The 17,748-nt window shown below is 52.8% G+C and overlaps 2 protein-coding genes across 4 annotated transcripts in view; one reads left to right on the forward strand and one right to left on the reverse strand.

The window, feature by feature from the left end:
- LOC133340837 (sarcoplasmic reticulum histidine-rich calcium-binding protein-like) overlaps positions 1–17,748 on the reverse strand; it is a 316,152-nt gene that overhangs the window by 102,501 nt on the left and 195,903 nt on the right. The window lies entirely within an intron of this gene.
- The window catches only part of LOC133340838 (acetyl-coenzyme A synthetase, cytoplasmic-like), a 61,330-nt gene that overhangs the window by 37,050 nt on the left and 6,532 nt on the right, over positions 1–17,748 (forward strand). For all 3 annotated transcript variants that reach the window (XM_061549265.1, XM_061549266.1, XM_061549267.1), the window contains 10 exons: positions 7,130–7,267; positions 8,896–9,066; positions 11,078–11,211; positions 11,694–11,826; positions 12,013–12,069; positions 12,948–13,028; positions 13,147–13,255; positions 14,574–14,642; positions 15,061–15,237; positions 15,853–15,927. In XM_061549265.1, the coding sequence (XP_061405249.1) occupies positions 7,130–7,267; positions 8,896–9,066; positions 11,078–11,211; positions 11,694–11,826; positions 12,013–12,069; positions 12,948–13,028; positions 13,147–13,255; positions 14,574–14,642; positions 15,061–15,237; positions 15,853–15,927 (1,144 nt within the window). The remainder of the gene's footprint in view (positions 1–7,129; positions 7,268–8,895; positions 9,067–11,077; positions 11,212–11,693; positions 11,827–12,012; positions 12,070–12,947; positions 13,029–13,146; positions 13,256–14,573; positions 14,643–15,060; positions 15,238–15,852; positions 15,928–17,748) is intronic.

Below are 17,748 nucleotides of genomic sequence, written 5' to 3' on the forward strand. Positions count from 1 at the left end.
TTGGTCCCTCGGTGGATAATTTTAGCGGCCGTCACTGTTTTTTTCAAATTCCTGGTGCCAAGCGACAGTTTTCTTTGCGCTGTGTGGGATTTATAAGGTGACTGGTCAGATGCCCACCTAATTTCAAATCGACTCGGCAATTAATAAAGTGTTTTTTTTGCGGGTTAGGCCCCGTGACGTTCTGACCGAATTTGCGTAATTAAGAACCCTCCATCACCCGACACAAACGTCAATTACGAATCGTAACATTGGCTGCGAGAACAACCTGCATGCGAAGTTAATAAAGTAGACGCCCTAGGAAAAGGTCAACTTTACCCCAAGTCATGTGGAGAGAAGTTACGGTTGCTGGCAGGGTTGGTGTTAAGGGTTCGTGTGTGGATGGAAGTTTCCTTAACAGTGCCTTAGAGTTGGGTTGGGGTTAGGGTTAGGCTTTAAGACTTTGGAGAGTTTTGACACGGTGATCGTTAGGTTTGGGTTACGGTTAGATTGTAAGACTCGAGTTATAATTGAGAGGTTTGGATTATAATTAAGAGTTTAATAGTTTTAGGGTTATGGCCTGCTTATAGTTAAGGTTTTAAGCTAGCATTACAATTAGTTTTAGTTTAAAATGTAAGATTAGGCTTCAGGTTAGTAAGGGTTAAGGACAAGGGTCTTATGAAGGTTAGGCTTGAGATTTTTGGGTAAGCTTAGGGTTAATGTTTAAGACTCGAGTATCGATTAGGGCCGGGTTAGATTTAATATTTACCACTTGGGTCATAATCAGGGTTTCGTTAGCGTTACGGATAGACTAGCGGTAGAGTTATGACGATCACTGTCAATGTTAGTGCCGTTGTTCGCATGAGATTAACATTAAGATTACAACTGCTGCCAAGGCCCAAAGGTGAACACTCGAATCCACTGAACCGATTTCAAAAGCGTTCAGTTTTCTCGTTGCGATTTGGCTGCTGTTGTGTCGGCAGCGGTGCCGAGGAACAAGCAACAAAAATAACACTCAACGCGTTCGTCAATAACAACACTCATCTTCTTGGTTCTTTCGGTAAAGTCACATAGAATGGAAATAATAAAATAATAAAAATAAAACATTATAAAATAATTCTCACGACGTTTCTGCCACAACGCAAGCAGCCGTCCTCAGGTGGAGAACAGGTCTTTCGAGAAGACAGTCTGTTTTATTTTTATTATTTTATTATTTCCATTCTACGTGACTTTACCGAAAGAACCAAGAAGATGAATCCCTGCAGTCACGAAAGCTTTCAATCGAAAAATAACAACTCTGTGGCCCCAAAGATTTGGGGACAATTACAACAGGTGACATTTCGGACCGTGGTCCTTGTTGTCAGCTCAAACTTCCTTGCGTTTTTTCCGCTTACCTTGCCACACTGCTCGCAGGCATCACCGTTTCTCGTGGCGTCGTCCGTTCCAGCACCGTGCGTTTGACAGCTTTCACCATCGCTCCAGCTACTGTTACTACCACTGCTGCTGTTACTACCGCCGCTGTTACAACCGCCACTGCTGCTGCGGGCTGTTTGTAGGTGTCCGGGAAAGTGAATTGGTGGGAGTGCAGAACCCAAGAACCCTTGTCAGATATATACGTAGGAGGCCACATTAGCAGAGGACGACTGTGAAAGAGGTAAACTGATGAAGGGAAGGAGGAGGCATGAGAACGGAGAGGAATAATACAGAAACGCCAGCAGCAGAAGGGATACGGTGACGACGACGCTCAATGATGATGATCACCAAGTAGTTGAGGACGGCCGCTGCTGCTCCTATCACCGATGCCAGAAGGTCATGGGCCCAGCGGCCCATATGAACGTTCGTACATTTCTCACCGTACATATCCAACCGTGCTAGTCGGAGGTGCGGGGGAAGGACGACAAACTAAACACAAAAAAGCAGTTCTGGAAGAAATTAGTGTTTCAATCTAGATTACTTTAAATGGGAATAGCTCCAGTTTGGGCCTCAGTAAAATAACTGGATGGGAGAAAGAAACTGTAGGGACTGCCTGGTGCCGGGCTGCCTGACGCCAGTTTTTGAATCCTTGTTAAATAGAAAAGGAAAAAAATCTGACTTTAAAATGACTTTCAGGATCGCCCCCCCCCCCCCCCCACCATTAGCGTCACTGCAGTGGCTGCCGTCGTAGGCTTTGCCGAGCCGCGCTGACCGGCACGGTGAAGCGTGGCAACGTGGCCGCCGTTGCCCGCGCTGCACGTGGGGGAGGGGGGGGGAGGGCTTCCCTCCAGCAGTGGATTGACGGAAGAGCTGCGCTGTGTACACGTAGCGACGTCACCGGAGTCCTCCACGAGGTTGATTGAAATTGTGCTCGACTCGTTAATGTAACCTCAAGGCACGTGTTGGAGAGCTCGGGGCTCCGCAACAGAGTTTTGCTGTTCTGACCTCTTGACCTTGATGTTTGAATAAAAAAAACTGGGAATTGTACCACAGGGTGGGTGAAAAGTCAGGGCACATTGGGTTCTTTTCCTTCTTCTGAACCAAATGGGTTGTCTAATTTACTTTAACGAATGTTCAAGCTGACTTCCATGAACATGAATGCACGATGCATTAATTTAAAATGAAGTGAGGATTTTTGTTTTTAGATTACAGCTGCCTTCTTTAGCGTATATGAAGACGAATTGAACCAATTCGTCTTTCGTCAATGTTCTTTCCATTTTTAAATGTCATCAAAAGAGGAAGAAGATAAATAGATCATTATCAAAGGTAAAATATTAACTTCAGCAATAAACAATTTAAATGTTTTAATGCCAGTGTTAAAATAAATTAAATAACCTTATGTATCCTGACTTTTCGACCACCTTTGTATATCCATGTAGAATTTGCACGTGCGATTATATACATTGAAAACTCGAGCTTTACTGCATCGTAGAAGTTAATGAACGACAAATTAGAAACAGCAGCAGCAGCAGCAGAATTCCCAACACCAGAGCTACAGTGGCAAGGCCTCATCCACTGTTGCTGCCACTCCTACTAAACATTTTGCACATGCTGTCTAACAGAGGCTCACTAACAGACGGTCCTGCCCAGCTTGTAAGGGCACCTTGACTGTGTGTAAAATTAACACACCTATTAATCTCTGTGTGTGCGCGCGTGTCTGTACGAGTAGAGCGATGTTTTCTGCCCTTGTGCCATGCAAACAATTTTTATGCCACCCGGCTTGGCACAGGCACTTTCAGACTTGGCCTTCTGATTTATTGCATGAACATGTGTATGTGTGTGCATAGGTGTGTGGTGCGTGTGTGTGTAGGTGTGTGTGCGGCGAGCGGGGATGTGGTGGTAAGCGCGCTGCACTACGAACCTCGATCTTCTCCGGGCGATCCGGTTTCCTCCCGCGCGTATAATAAACACTCGTCATTCATTGGCTGAAAACATCTTTAAAAAGTAAAAACTAATTACGGCAGGACCCTCCTGACAAAAGAGTCGTACGACTCAGCGTGGCCCTCCTGGAAATTATAAATAAATAAATGGCCCTCACACGGAGTTCCTGGCCCAGAGGGAGGAAAAGGTGTGGGGTGGGGAGATGGTGGGGGGGGGAAGAAGGGATACTCTTACAGGGTCATCGTGCCCCCTTGTTTCCCCGTTGCCTATTTTTATTGGGTCTGTGCTGGCCACGACCCACGTAATGCAAAGTGTGTGTATCGGTGTGTGTGCATCAGTATGCGTGTCATTTTATGTCTGGAGTGGTAGTGTAGCAGTTAACGCGCTGCGCTACAAACCGGGCGACGCGAATGCGATTCCCGCTCACGGCCAACACCAGTGACGAATATCTTAACTTGTCCTGGGTCTCCCCTCGGTGTGGTGTGTAAACATCTCCACTGGGGAGACAAAGGCGGTCGGGCGTGGTGCTGGCCAGCCACCCCCACGTGTGCCGTGCCAACTTTCATAGGTGCTCGCTAATAGCTCTTGCCCCAACAGTCTGTTAAACCTATATGGGGGATCTTTGTCTTTGTAATTTGATGTGCTTAATTGACTTGGTCAAGGCTGGTGATATAATCAATAGGCTGGGGATCACAGTTATTCGTGCTTTCGGGGTCCCTGACCCTCTGCTCACATCATTAAGGGCCTTCATGATGGTGGGCTGGCCCGGGTAAAGCTGTGTGGCCTGGAGTCGGAGCCTTTTTCTGGGTGTGACAGGGATGTCCTCTGGCCCCTCCATTATTTATCATATTTTTTGACCACATAGTTTAATACATTGAGAGGCTGATCAGTGCCCCCAGCCCATTCAAGGGATGGCTCCTTATTGGTTATTGGTCAACCATGTTAAGTATGAAGATGACCTTACTCTGAGGAGTGGGAGACTTTAATGTGCCGTGAAAAGGTTTGGACCTTACTCTAAGCCCCACCAAAAACAAGCACCTGCCTGGGTATTATATATCAACAAACACTGCACCCCCTCAACTCCCCATCACTCATAGGGAGCTGAGGGGGTGCAGTGTGGTTATGACTGGTTATGGTTTCGCAGCGGAGGTCTCACTCAGAATAATTTAAGCAGCATTATATTTCCATCGGCTGCATGGCACTGGCGAAACTCCAGGTCTTCTCGGCCATAGTAATTCCCTCTCTTCTCTGTGCTTGCTAAACATGGAGCGCTCTTAAATAACATCTGTGCCTGTTTGAAACAGTTACAGGGAGCTTTGTCTCTTATATGTGTTTGTGTATAAGTGGGCAACAGTAGACCAGTGGAATCCCAGCAATCTGATTTCAACACCCGACCACGGCTGACACAAGTGGCGAGTGACGACTGAATCGGTCCTAGGCCGCCCTCCCCTGTGTTGATTTGTTCTTGTGTATATGTATGCGTGTGTATGTATGCGATTGTGCGGCTGTGTGTGTGTGTATGCCTGTAAGTATATGCGTTCAAGTCTGTGGTTGTGTGTGTGTGTGTAACGCTGTGTCTTTGCGAGACTGCGCATAATCTTGTGCGCGTGGGAAGAGGCAGTGTAGCGGTCGGCGCACTGCACTGTGAACCCGGCAAATCGAGTTATACCCAAAATCGGTTCTGGGCTTCCCCCAGGTCGACTCAGCCAAACGAGTACCTGGTGCATTGTGTAAACACGTCACCGCTGGCCAGACGAAGGCAGCTGGGCGTATTGTTAACCACACCACCATTTGTTTTCCGAGGCGTCCTTGACAGTGCTTCCCTATTTCTGTGTACGCCTGTGTGTGTGTGCGTGAGCGGTAGTGTGGCGATGAGCGTACCGCACTCCGAACCCAGCGACCCCGAGCTCGATTCCCGCTCACAGCCAACACCAGTGACCGTTATCTGAACCGGTCTTGAACTCGGCCTCAAATGAGTACCTGGTGCGGCGTGTAAACATCACCACTAGGGAGACAAAGGCGGTCGGGCGTGGTTGCTGGCCACCCACCCCCTCAGCTTTCATAGGTGCTGCTCGCTAACAGCACTTGCCCCAACAGTCTGTTAAGGCTGTACGGGGGATCTTTGTCTTTTGTAAGCGTGCGCGTGTTTTGAGTCTGTGCGTGCGTGTGACACGCAGTCCCGTGAGTGAGCTCCACAGGCAGGTGATCAAATTCTTGTCTGGATGGCGTAGCCCCGAAATGCCCACCTGCCAACCGCATGCCCAACGCTGCTTCTGTTTGGCCGGATAGAGAGGGGGGGGGGGGGGATAAAAGGGCGCGGCACGGGGTGCAGAGGAGATAGGCCGATGCGGCAAAGGAGGACGTGGAGCTGAGTGGACTTGCGGGCAACTGATACCAGCGCTAAACGCTGTGCGCTCGGTCCTCCCCACAGTCATTCCACACGCTGACACGCTGAGTGTTAATTACTCCCACGCCATCATTTCAAGAACCCGCAGCAGTTGCAAGACGCAATCAAATTACCGCCCTTTTAAACAATCCAGTCCGAGGTCATCAACTCGCTCGCTCTCTCTGCTGGCCTCTTTATTAATGCACTCTGAAGAAGGGCCATTGCCCGAAACGTCTACTACTATATACCTTTTTTTCTTATTGTAGAGCCAAACACAGTGCTAATTATGAATGTGTTGCATTTTCAGTCGCGGGTCGTTACGTAACCAGAAACAGATTGCGTCCAGAGTGACCTTCCCAACATAGCGTACCGTGCATGGTGCATGTGTGTGCGTGCGTGTGCGTGCAACTGATATTTCAGCATCTCACTAACAGCGCTTGCTCAAACATCTAACCGTGCTCAAAATAGAAACGTTGTGCGTATTTTTGTGGGAGAGAGACCTCCATGTCACCTCTGTGTGTGTTTGTGTGCCCATCTTTATATGTGTAGGTAGTGTGGTGGTTGGTGTGCTGCGCTATGAACCCGGTGAACCGAGTTTTATTCCCGTTCACAACCACGAACACCAGTGATGGTTATCTGAACTGGTCCTAGGCCTTCCCTAGTGGCTGGACGTGGTGCTGGCCACCCACCCCCTCGTGTGCCGTGCCGGCCTTCATAGGTGCTCGCTAACAGCACTTGCCCCAAACATATGTTAAGGCTATATGGGGGAGCATTGTGTCTGTGTGTTAATTCGGTGTGTGGTCCGTGTGTGCCCGTTTGTTTATAAGACTTGGCACAGTGGGGGTGCATCTGTCAGTCAGCTCATAACACCTGGGTCTATCCCCTGACCAGAGAGCCTTCCACATTTCACGTGATAACCCTAAAGTGCATCTAACCTGGCACAAGCAACGTGGTGATGTCGAAACCCCCACTTAGTGAATATCTGTGTGTGTGTGTATATCTACGACTGTTTCTGTGTGCATCTCTATAAATACGTCTGTGACCCTGTGTGTGTGTGTGACTGTTTATATCTCTACGACCCTGTGTTTATCTCTGGTCCTGTGCTCATCTCTATCACGGTGGGTGTGTATCTCCATAACTGTGTGTATCTCCACGACCCTCTGTGTATCTCTATAACTGTATATATCTATGTGACTCTGTGTGTATCTCCGCGACCCTCTCTGTGTATCTCTATGACTGTGTGTGTGTCTGTGTGTATCTTTGACCTTGTGTGTATCTCCACGACCCTGTGTGTGTATCTTTATGACTGTGTGTGTGTCTGTGTGTGTGTGACCCTGTGTGTATCTCTATGACCCTCTGTGTGTATCTCTATGACTGTGTGTGTGTCTGTGTGTGCTCTCTGCACACCCGCAGACCCCGTGGCAGGCGGGCCGTGACGTGTGGTGGCACGTAGAGATGGCGGTGGCATCCACCGACTGCCCCCCAGTGTGGTGCGACGCTGAGGACCCTCTCTTCATCCTCTACACGAGCGGCTCCACCGGCAAACCCAAGGCAAGTTGCCACGGCACACACACACACACACCACCACGGGACACACACACACACACACACACCACCACGGCGCACACACACACACCACCACGGCGCACACACACACACCACGCACGACACACACACACACCGCCACGGCACACACACACACACACTACCATGGCACACACACCAGCACGGCACACACACACACACCACCACGGCACACACACACCGCCACGGCACACACATGCCACAGCACACACACACACCACCACGGCACGCACACACACACCACCAAGGCACGCACACACACACCACCACGGCACACACACACCACCACGGCACACACACACACACCACCACAGCACACACACACACCACCACGGCACACACACACACCACCACGGCACACACACACATGCCACGGCACACGCACACACACCATCACGGCACACACACACACCACCACGGCACACACACACACACACCACCACGGCACACACACACACACACCACCACGGCACACGCACACACACACACACCATCACGGCACACACACACACCATCACGGCACATACACACACATCACCACGGCACACACACACACACACCACCACGGCACACACACACACACACCACCACGGCACACACACACACACCATCACGGCACACACACACACCATCACGGCACACACACACACACATCACCACGGCACACACACACACACACCACCACGGCACACACACACACCACCACGGCACACACACACACCACCACGGCACACGCACACACATACCGCCACGGCACACGCACCACCACGGCACACGCACACACACACATCACCACCCGCTATGGCACACGCGCACACACCATGTCACACACACTGGCACGGCACACACACACACTGGCACGGCACACACACTGGCACGGCACGCACACACACACCACCATGGCACACACACACACATACCACGGGATACACGCCATGGCACACACACACATGCCACGGCACACACACACATGCCACGGCACACGCACACACACGCATGACCACGGCACACGCACACATGCCACCACGGCACATACACACACACATGCCACGGCACACATGCACACACACCACCACAGCACACACACTCACCCACTATGTCACACACGCACACAGCATGTCACACATACACACTGGCACCACACACACACACTGGCACGGCACACACACATACACACTGGCACGGCACACACACTCACCCGCTATGGCACACGCGCACACACCATGTCACACACATACACTGGCACGGCACACACACTGGCACGGCACACACACACACACACTGGCACGGCACACATACACTCACCCGCCATGGGACAGATACCGCCACTGGCACACGTGTACATGCACTCAAGTCTATACACATGTGTACGTGTGTTTGTGTGTGGGAGCGGTCGTGCTGTGTTTCGTGCACTCCTCTATGAACCCAGTGACCGAAATTGGATTCCTGTTCGCCGCCAATATCTATGCAAGGCTATACCGGGGATCTTTGTCCGTTGTGTGCGCGTGTGTGTGTGTGTGTGCGTGTGTGTGTGTGCGCACGTGTGTGTGTGTGTGCGCACGTGTGTATGTGTGTGCGCACGTGCACATGTGTAGGGCGTGCTGCACACGGTGGGGGGATACGTGGTGTACGCTGCACACACGCACAAGCTGGTGTTCGACCTCCGCCCCGACGACGTGTACTGGTGCACGGCCGACATCGGCTGGATCACCGGCCACTCCTACATCACCTACGGCCCGCTCGCCAACGGAGCCACCAGCATCCTGGTAGCCTCAACACCGCCACAGTGTTCAACACCAGGCAGTCGGGGCGATTGCTGATCCAGTCCTCGCTCGCTCATTCGCTTTCCCTCGCCAGTCGGCTGGCGGTCGGTCGCCTTCGTGTCGCTCTTCTATCATCGCTGCTATGACGGCTACTGGTCCCGTGGACTTCGGTCGTCGATTCCTCCATCCATGTTGAGGAATCGGTCTCCACCACACACTAACTGTTTCCGTCTCATCTATCACGCCGTGTTTAGCCATCACCACACTGCAGGTCACAACAAAGTTCCCCCGTTTCGCCTGAACAGACTGTTGGGGCAAGTGCTGTAAGCGAGCACCTGGCAGCCACAGCAGCATACCGCACAACAACAACAACAACAACCGCCATTCGCCACTAAGTGGCGGTGACGTCACCACGACGCTTGTGCCAGGCCATGTGCACCTTGAGGCAAAGTGAAGTGTCGAACGCCCGCTGGCAGGAGGTCACGGGGCAGACCCAACAATACACTCGTTCACACACACCCACCCACTCACCTGTTGTCACACACGCACACCCGCCCACCCACCCACTCACTCTCCCACCCACCCACTCACTCGCACACCCACCCATTTCTCACACTGCAGGTCACAACAACACGCACACTCACCCTCTCACTAACTCACTCACCCACAAAACTACAGGTCACCTCTTTTTGCTTTCCTCCCTCACACTGCTCTTCGTCTCTCCTCATCCAAGCCCTTACAATAACTAAACATTGCCTATAACGTAACGTTTCCTCTTTGCCGTCGTGGTTGTTGTCAGCCTGTAATTTCCACCGCTGGGCAGAGGTCTCCCCCCCCCCCCCCCCCCAATCATTCTCCTCTGTTTTTTCCTTCCCCCCGGCTACTCCTGTCCGGTCGTGACCTCCGAACTCCGTGATGTCGTCTCGCTGCTGCCGCCGTCTCTTCCGCCGTGTCTCTCCCCTGCTTCTGTTGCCTTCTCGCCAGAGGTCGCCAACGGGTTTTGATTCCTTACCCGTACCCGTACCCGGCCGCACCAGGGTCGCAATCGGGTACCCGTACCCTACCCGATACCCGGCTACCCGTACCCGGCCGGGTATCGGGTAGGGTACGGGTACGGGTACTCGATTGCGACCTCTGGGATGAAGCCATGTTGCAGGCGCGGGTGGGTTGATTCTACGAACTTGAATTGTGAGAAGAGACGAGACGTTGGGAAATGAGTGACAAACGGTTACTCACCAGTGACTCACGGCCTACCCGTACCTAGCCGCACCAGGGTCGCAAACAGGTACCCGTACCCGTACCCGGCCAGGTAGCCGGGTAGCCGGGTATCGGGTACGGGTATCGGGTAGGGTACGGGTATCGGGTACCCGATTGCGACCTCTGCTTCTCACGATCGCCACTCCGGAAGTTGGTTCTGTCCCTCGTCAGCTACTCGCAGGACGCGTGCCTCCCGTTTCCCATTCCCAGTTGATTTCTTTCACTCTCACAGAAGCATCACCGGTGTGACGCCAGCTCTTTTCTTCAGGGCAGTTTTGTTGATGAATGTGTTTTTTTGCTTGTTACGTGTGCTTGCGCAACTCTGCCAATGCAATATTGCCAAATAATCTGCGATCGGCCTTCATCGGTGCTAGCTGACGGCACCTTGCCCCAACAGCCTGTGTAGGCCACGTGGGGCTCTTTGTTCTGGTTTTATCGGGAGCGATCCTGTGACCTCCTGCCAGCGAGCCTTCGAAGTGGCACCTAGCCTGGCACCAGCTGTTTGGCGATGTTACTGTCACTGAGTGGCGAATGGCGTCGGCTTTCATCGTCTTTGCAGCGAGCGGCACAATATTTGTTATTGCTATTGCACTGTGCTGCGAACCTGGTGACCCGAGTTCAATTCCCGCTCGCGGCCGAAACGAGCGGCGAGTGATGCCGGAACCAGTCCTGCGGCCTCCCCTGCCGAACGGCACTTGCCCCCCACATCCCGTGTAGGCTACACGGGGGACTTTTGCCTTTGCGTGTGTACGTGCAGTTCGAGGGCTTACCCACCTACCCGGACCAGAGCCGCTGCTGGCAGGTGGTGGAGAAGTATGGCGTGACCAAGTTCTACACCGCGCCGACGGCGATCCGCCTGCTCATGAAGTACAAAGACGAGGACGTCTTCAAGTGAGTCCCCGGACTCGTCGCGCGGGGCGACGTGGCGACGAGAGCCCCACCAGCAGCGGCGCGGTCGCCGCTTGTTGCAGCAGAGGTTCGTGGTTGGAATCCGACAGGCTGCCCTGGTTATTACCACGGTGCTTGCGTGTAAACCGTAGAATGGCACGTGTGGACGCACACCATGTCTGGATTTGGCTCGTGGCCAAGCAAGGCTAGGGCCAGGGAGAATAGCGCGCTCACCGCGCGCGACACGAGTCGGTACGCGGTGAGGATGCGGCGTTGCTATCGCGTCGCCTGCACCGCGTCTCCACTCGTTCACTGTGTGTGACGTCATTGCTTGGCTGCTGCAATGAAAAAACAAACTGGTGCCTCCTGAGCTGCATTGGACTGGCTAGAGAACGGCCCTGGTATGGTGAGGTTGTGCAGTAGAAAAGAGGTATCCATGCCGAATGGTGGCCGTTGTTGTCGTTGCTGCTGTTGATGATGCGCAGACACAACGTGTCGTCGCTGAAGGTGCTGGGCACCGTCGGCGAGCCCATCAACCCAGAGGCCTGGCGCTGGTACCACCGCGTCGTGGGCGGGGGACACTGCCCCATCGTGGACACGTTCTGGCAGACGGAGACGGTGGGTGTCCACCTCGTCCATCGTGCCCACGATGATCACCCCGCGCGATGTGTCTCCCACGTCCATCACACTCGCCGGGTCCACCACACCCACCATGTCCAACATGTCCACCATAATCACCGTGTCCACCGTGACCGCCGCAAGGAGAGCTGTGCGACGCTTATCGGGGCGACTGTGTCTGCGCAGGGTGGCCACGTCCTCACTCCTCTGCCAGGAGCCACTCCCCTCAAGCCTGGCTCAGCCGTGAGTGACGCAGAGCACACACACACACAAAGACAAAGACCCCCCCCCGTATAGCCTTAACAGACTGTTGGGGCAAGTACTGTCCGCGAGCACCTATAAAGGCCAGAACGGTACACGAGGGGACGGGTGGCCGGCAACATGCCCGACCGCCTTTGTCTCCCCAGTGGCAATGTTTATACACCGCACCAGGTACTCATTTCATGCTGAGTCGAACTAGGGGGAGGCCCAGCACCGGCTCAGATAATCGTCACCGGTGTTGGCCGTGACCGGGAATCAAACTTGGTTCGCCAGGTTTATAGCGTAGTGTTGATTCACACAGTTGAACACGTAGGCTTTTGCGACCAATATTTTTCATAATTAAGGTTTTTAGGTTAGATCGCGTTATTTATAAATGTGTCGTAACCCTCCACCACCCGACACGGCCAATCAGTAAAAAATATGTCTCGTTGACAAAGGACAAATAGTTCACTACTTTAGCCCACCGGTGTGTTGACGAGTGAATCAACATCGTTTAAAATTTGAGTAGTACGACGTTTCGCTGGTAATTACATCCAGCATCATCGGGCGATTTGCCAGAATGGTGAAGCCCTCACTTGCTCCCGGTCTTAAATAGAGCAGCAGCAGCAGGGTGACGTCATTCACACACACACATGCTTATCTCCGCAGTCTGCTTTCTTGAACACCTCTCGGTCTGTCCCACGATCTCCTGAAAACCAGCAAGCATGCTCTAATCCAGATAGCCTCAAAGTGCACCCAGCCTGGCGCAGTAGGCGTGGTGACGTCAACCCCACTTCGGGGCGAATGGTGGCCCTTGCTGTTGTCTGCGTGTGCTTGTTGATGTGCGTGTGTGTGGGTTTCCGTGTTGGTGCGTGGTGCAGACCCTGCCGTTTTTTGGTGTTGTCCCGGCTATCTTGAACGAGCACGGAGAGGAGTTACACGGGGAGGCGGAGGGATACCTGGTACCGGCGCGCGCGAGACAGTTTGACGCAATACGGCACAGCCACGCGGCAGCACACCGCCGCACCTTGACACAGCCGCACACCAGCGTGTGTTGTAGAGTGTTGCCGTGCTTCGCAGGTGTTCAAGCAGCCGTGGCCGGGCATGATGCGCTCCGTGTACGGAGACCACCAGCGCTTCGAGGCCACCTACTTCCAGAAGTTCCCGGGGTTCTACGTCACGGGCGACGGTGCCGCCCCTCACCTCCCGCTGCTCACCGCACCGCTCATCACCTCTCCTCAACACACCGCTCATCACCGTACCTTCCCTTGCCTCTCCTCACCGCTCTTCACCCGTACCTTGCCGCACCGCACCACTTCCCACCGCACCCAATTGCACCTCATCACTTATCTATGCATCGCTCCCCGCCACACCTCGCAGCACTTCACCGTAGCTTTTTTTTACCGTACCTCACCGAACCCCATTGCACCTCACCTCTCCTCACCACTCCTCACCACTCTTCATCGTACCTTTCCACTCCTCACCACTCCCCAGCTACAAATAATTGTTGGTCACATGGCGTTGTTTCGGCTCCTTCACGATGCTCACGTCAGTGGTGAATATCTTAGCCAATCCTAGACGTCCCCGAGGTCAACTGGGGTGATTTGAGTAAAGTCCAAGTGAATAAGACAGTTAATTATCGTTGACTAGAGGTGGTCTAATAGCATCATTTGTTTTCTGTTAGACTATGGATTTTTTTACCCATGTCAAAGGTCATAGGGTTTAAATCGCTCATCATTGATAGCAGCATCGGGGATTGCTTCCAGTCCGGGCGAGCTGTTATTCTGGCGTGGTGCTGGCCAGCCACCCTCTTGCGTGCCGTGCCGGCCTTCATAGGCGCTCGCGAACAGCACTTGCATAAGCAGTCTGTGTTATGGGCTACACGGAGCATGTTCTGTGGGGAGTGGTTAGCGCGCTGCGTTACAAATCCACGCCGCACTACGAACCCGGTGACCCGAGTTCCATTCCTGCTCACTGACACCACCAGTGACGATTATTTGAACCCGTGCTGGGCCTCCCCTAGGGCGACTCGGCCTCAAATGAGTACCTGGTGTGGTGTGTAAACATCACCACTGGGGAGACAAAGGTGGTCGGGCGTGGTTCTGGCTACCCACCCCCTCGTGTGCCGTGCTGGCCTTGATGCGCCATGGTAGCGAGATGTGAACTACCTCGCATGGCATACAGATCGTGGGTTTGATCTCGATCCTGATGCCCTGTGTATTTGGGAGTTTGGATGTTCTTGCCGTGGTCACGTGGATTTTTCTTAGGGTCCTCCGGCTTTTCCCGCCACATTTAGAAAATTCTGAGAGTATTCGACTGCAATACATTTCTGCATGATAAGCCGCTTCGTTGTTATCATTTGTAGCCTGGTTGCTTATGACAACGAGCTCCATATCGCTCGGTGGGCCTTATCTGGTGTAAGTAAAAAAATAAAAGTGCTCGCCAACAGCACTTGCCCCAACAGTCTGCCAAGGCTATAGAGAGGGGGGATCTTTGTCTTTGCGCAGGCTGCAGGCGCGACAAGGACGGCTACTACTGGATCACAGGCCGCATCGACGACATGCTCAACGTGTCCGGTGAGCGGCCGCGCGACACCACGGAGGCTCGTGACGGCCGTGTCACATCCACCAGGAGCCTGCTCCCACGAGCATATGGGTGTGACTGTGTGCGTGCGGACGGACGCGTGGATTTACGCGTGCGTATGCAGGCTACCTGTGTGTGTGTAACTATTCGTGTGTGTGTGTGCGTGCAGGCCACCTGTGTGTGTGTGTGTGTAACTATTCGTGTGTGTGTGTGCGCGCGTGTGCGTGCAGGCCACCTGTGTGTGTGTGCGTGTGTAACTATTCGTGTGTGTGTGCGTGCAGGCCACCTGTGTGCCTATGTAACTATTCGTGTGTGTGTGTGTGCGCATGTGCGTGCAGGCCACCTGTGTGTGTGTGTGCGTGTGTAACTATTCGTGTGTGTGCGTGTGTGTGTGTGCGCGTGTGCGTGCAGGCCACCTGCTGAGCACGGCGGAGGTGGAGTCGGCGCTGGTGTCCCACGCCAGCGTGGCCGAGGCGGCCGTGGTGAGCGCGCCGCACCCCGTCAAAGGCGAGAGCCTCTACTGCTTCGTGTCGCTCAAGGAGGGGCAGCAGTTCAGCGGGGACCTCGTCAAGGAGCTCAAGCAGCAGGGTGAGACACGGGGAGAGTGCGGGGGGGGGGGGCACGTTGGAAAGTGGGGGGCACGGAGAGAGTGAGGGGGCACAGAGTGTGGGTGGGCATGGAGAGCGTGGGGGGGCAGGGAGAGAGTGGGGAGCACGGGGAGAATGGGTGAGAGTAGGGGACATGCTTGAGAATGGAGGAGATTAGGGGGCACGAGGGACAGTGTGTGGGGGACCGTAGTTCAGTTGCATCCTGGGGGTGAGGGGCAGTGCACAGGAAGTGTTGAGGCGGCGGGGGGGCATGGTCAGTGTGGGGTCAGCGAGTTGACCAGGAGGTGCAGTAGAGCAGTCAATGTTTGGAATCTCCCTCTGCGGAGCTTTGAGTGTGAGTAGGGTTGTAAGTGGTACCAAACCCGACCCTCTCGTAGGTTGACTCTCCTAGGTTGACTCGGCCTTAAATGAGTATCTGGTGCGAGTTGTAAACATTACTGGGGAGACAAAGGCGGCCGGGCATGGCGCTGGCCACACCCACCCCCTTGTGCGCCGTGCCGGTGTTGACTGGCGATCGTGAGCATCACTTGCCCCAACAGTCTTGTGTGGCTATACTGGGCGGGGGGGGATCTTTACCTTGTGTGGTTGGGCGCAGTCCGAGAAAAAATTGGGCCCATCGCTACCCCGGACTACATCCAGAATGCACCTGGACTCCCAAAGACCCGATCAGGTGACAACTTCACCCACTCAAACCGCACACAATTACTGCACAAACTGAAACAACACCACCCTCTGGGCAGTACCTGTACCAAAATTAGGCACATTAGAAAATAAAACGAAAATTATTCATTGAGATTATACATTGAAATCATAGCAATCATCGGCACCCCTACTGGCACCTGGACAACCCAGGTCACTCTTGCAAATGAGGTTGTGCTGGTCTATTTGAATCTCCTTGAAATTGAAACCAACATCACCACTATTATAGAGGTACCATAGTGCTGAGATGTTAACTACCTCGCCTGGAATACAGGAGGTCGTGGGTTCGATCACGACCATGGCATTTGCATGTCTAGATTTGAAGCTTTCGTGACTGCAAGGATTCATATTCTTAGGTTTTTTCGGTAAAGTCACGTAGGTAAAACATTAAAATTAATAAAAGTAAAATAAAATAAAAATCACGACGGTTCCACCTGAAGACAGAAGCTTGTGTTGCCTCCGAAACGTCGTGATTTTTATTTTATTTTACTTTTGAAGTATGCGAATTGACGGCAGGAACTTCTTGACGGGAACACACTTTTATTAAATCTTTACGTATCAAAATACAACGTGTAGTCTCCTTTCTTCCGACTCCACACTCCACTACTCTCGTGTAAACTCTAGGCCTCTGGCTACACACGATACCCTTCACTCGTGTAGACCCTACGCCTCTGGCTACACAATACACTCGACTCGTGTAGACCCTATGTCCCTGGCTACACAATACACTCGACTCGTGTAGACCCTATGTCCCTGGCTACACAATACACTGTGTAGACCTTACGCCTATGGCTACACACACTACACTCGCCTCTGGGTTACACAGAGTCCCGGTCCCGTTAGGACAGCGGGACTAGGTACCGCAGGGCCCTAGGTCTTCATCCCCGTCTTCATTCTTCGCTGGTTACACACTGCCCTCACGCCTGTGTGCATCCCCTTTTATAGCCCCTGCTCACGAGAGGCGGAGCTGATGCGTACTTCAACGTGAGCATCGCTCCTTAATGAACCAATCACGACGCACTCTCTCTACGATCCGTTTTCCCCAGCGCGTGTTAACACTCCTCCACCAATCACACCGCGCTGCCACCCGATCACTCCCTCTCAGCACGTCACCCGTCCACAGCCAATCAGTACCCCGTAACCCACGACCCCGCGCTGACCCCTGATCCTCCACCGTCAGCGCACGTCACCACCTACACAGCCAATCATTACGCGCTGGCATACGATCTCTAATCCCAGCGCGTATCACCTCTACACTTTTATTAATTTTAATGTTTTACCTACGTGACTTTACCGAAAAAACCTAAGAATATTTGCATGTCTCTCTCCCCATGGTCGTATGGATTTTTCTCTCGGTCCTCCAGTTTTTCCCTCGACATTTAGAAACATGCCTTTATAGTATTTGGCTGCTCTACATTTCCACATGATAACCACTTTGTTGAGCTATCATTTGTGGCCAGGTCGCTTCTGAAAAATAGCTGTATAGCTCAGTAGAGGCCTTACCTGCTAAAATAATAAAAAATAGTTCGTAGTTTTATCACCACAACCAACACAACTACTACTGCCACATTTTTCTATACATTGTTGTCTTTGTTATACCGTGTGTCTATGTATTCACTTATCTGTGTATGAATGCATCCGTGTGTCTGTGTCCATGTTTCAACGCGTCTTTAACAGGACCCTGCGGGGTGGGCTGGTAGGAATAATACTTAGTACCGGTACAGGGATATCGACCGGGTATAGAGGAGTTAAAGACAAAATTACTGTATTCTAGTGTAACGTTAATTAAAAG

This window comes from Lethenteron reissneri, chromosome 10 (genome assembly GCF_015708825.2).
Source record: "Lethenteron reissneri isolate LAM-NWPU_2019-01 chromosome 10, ASM1570882v1, whole genome shotgun sequence".
NCBI classification, from domain to species: Eukaryota; Metazoa; Chordata; class Hyperoartia; order Petromyzontiformes; family Petromyzontidae; genus Lethenteron; species Lethenteron reissneri.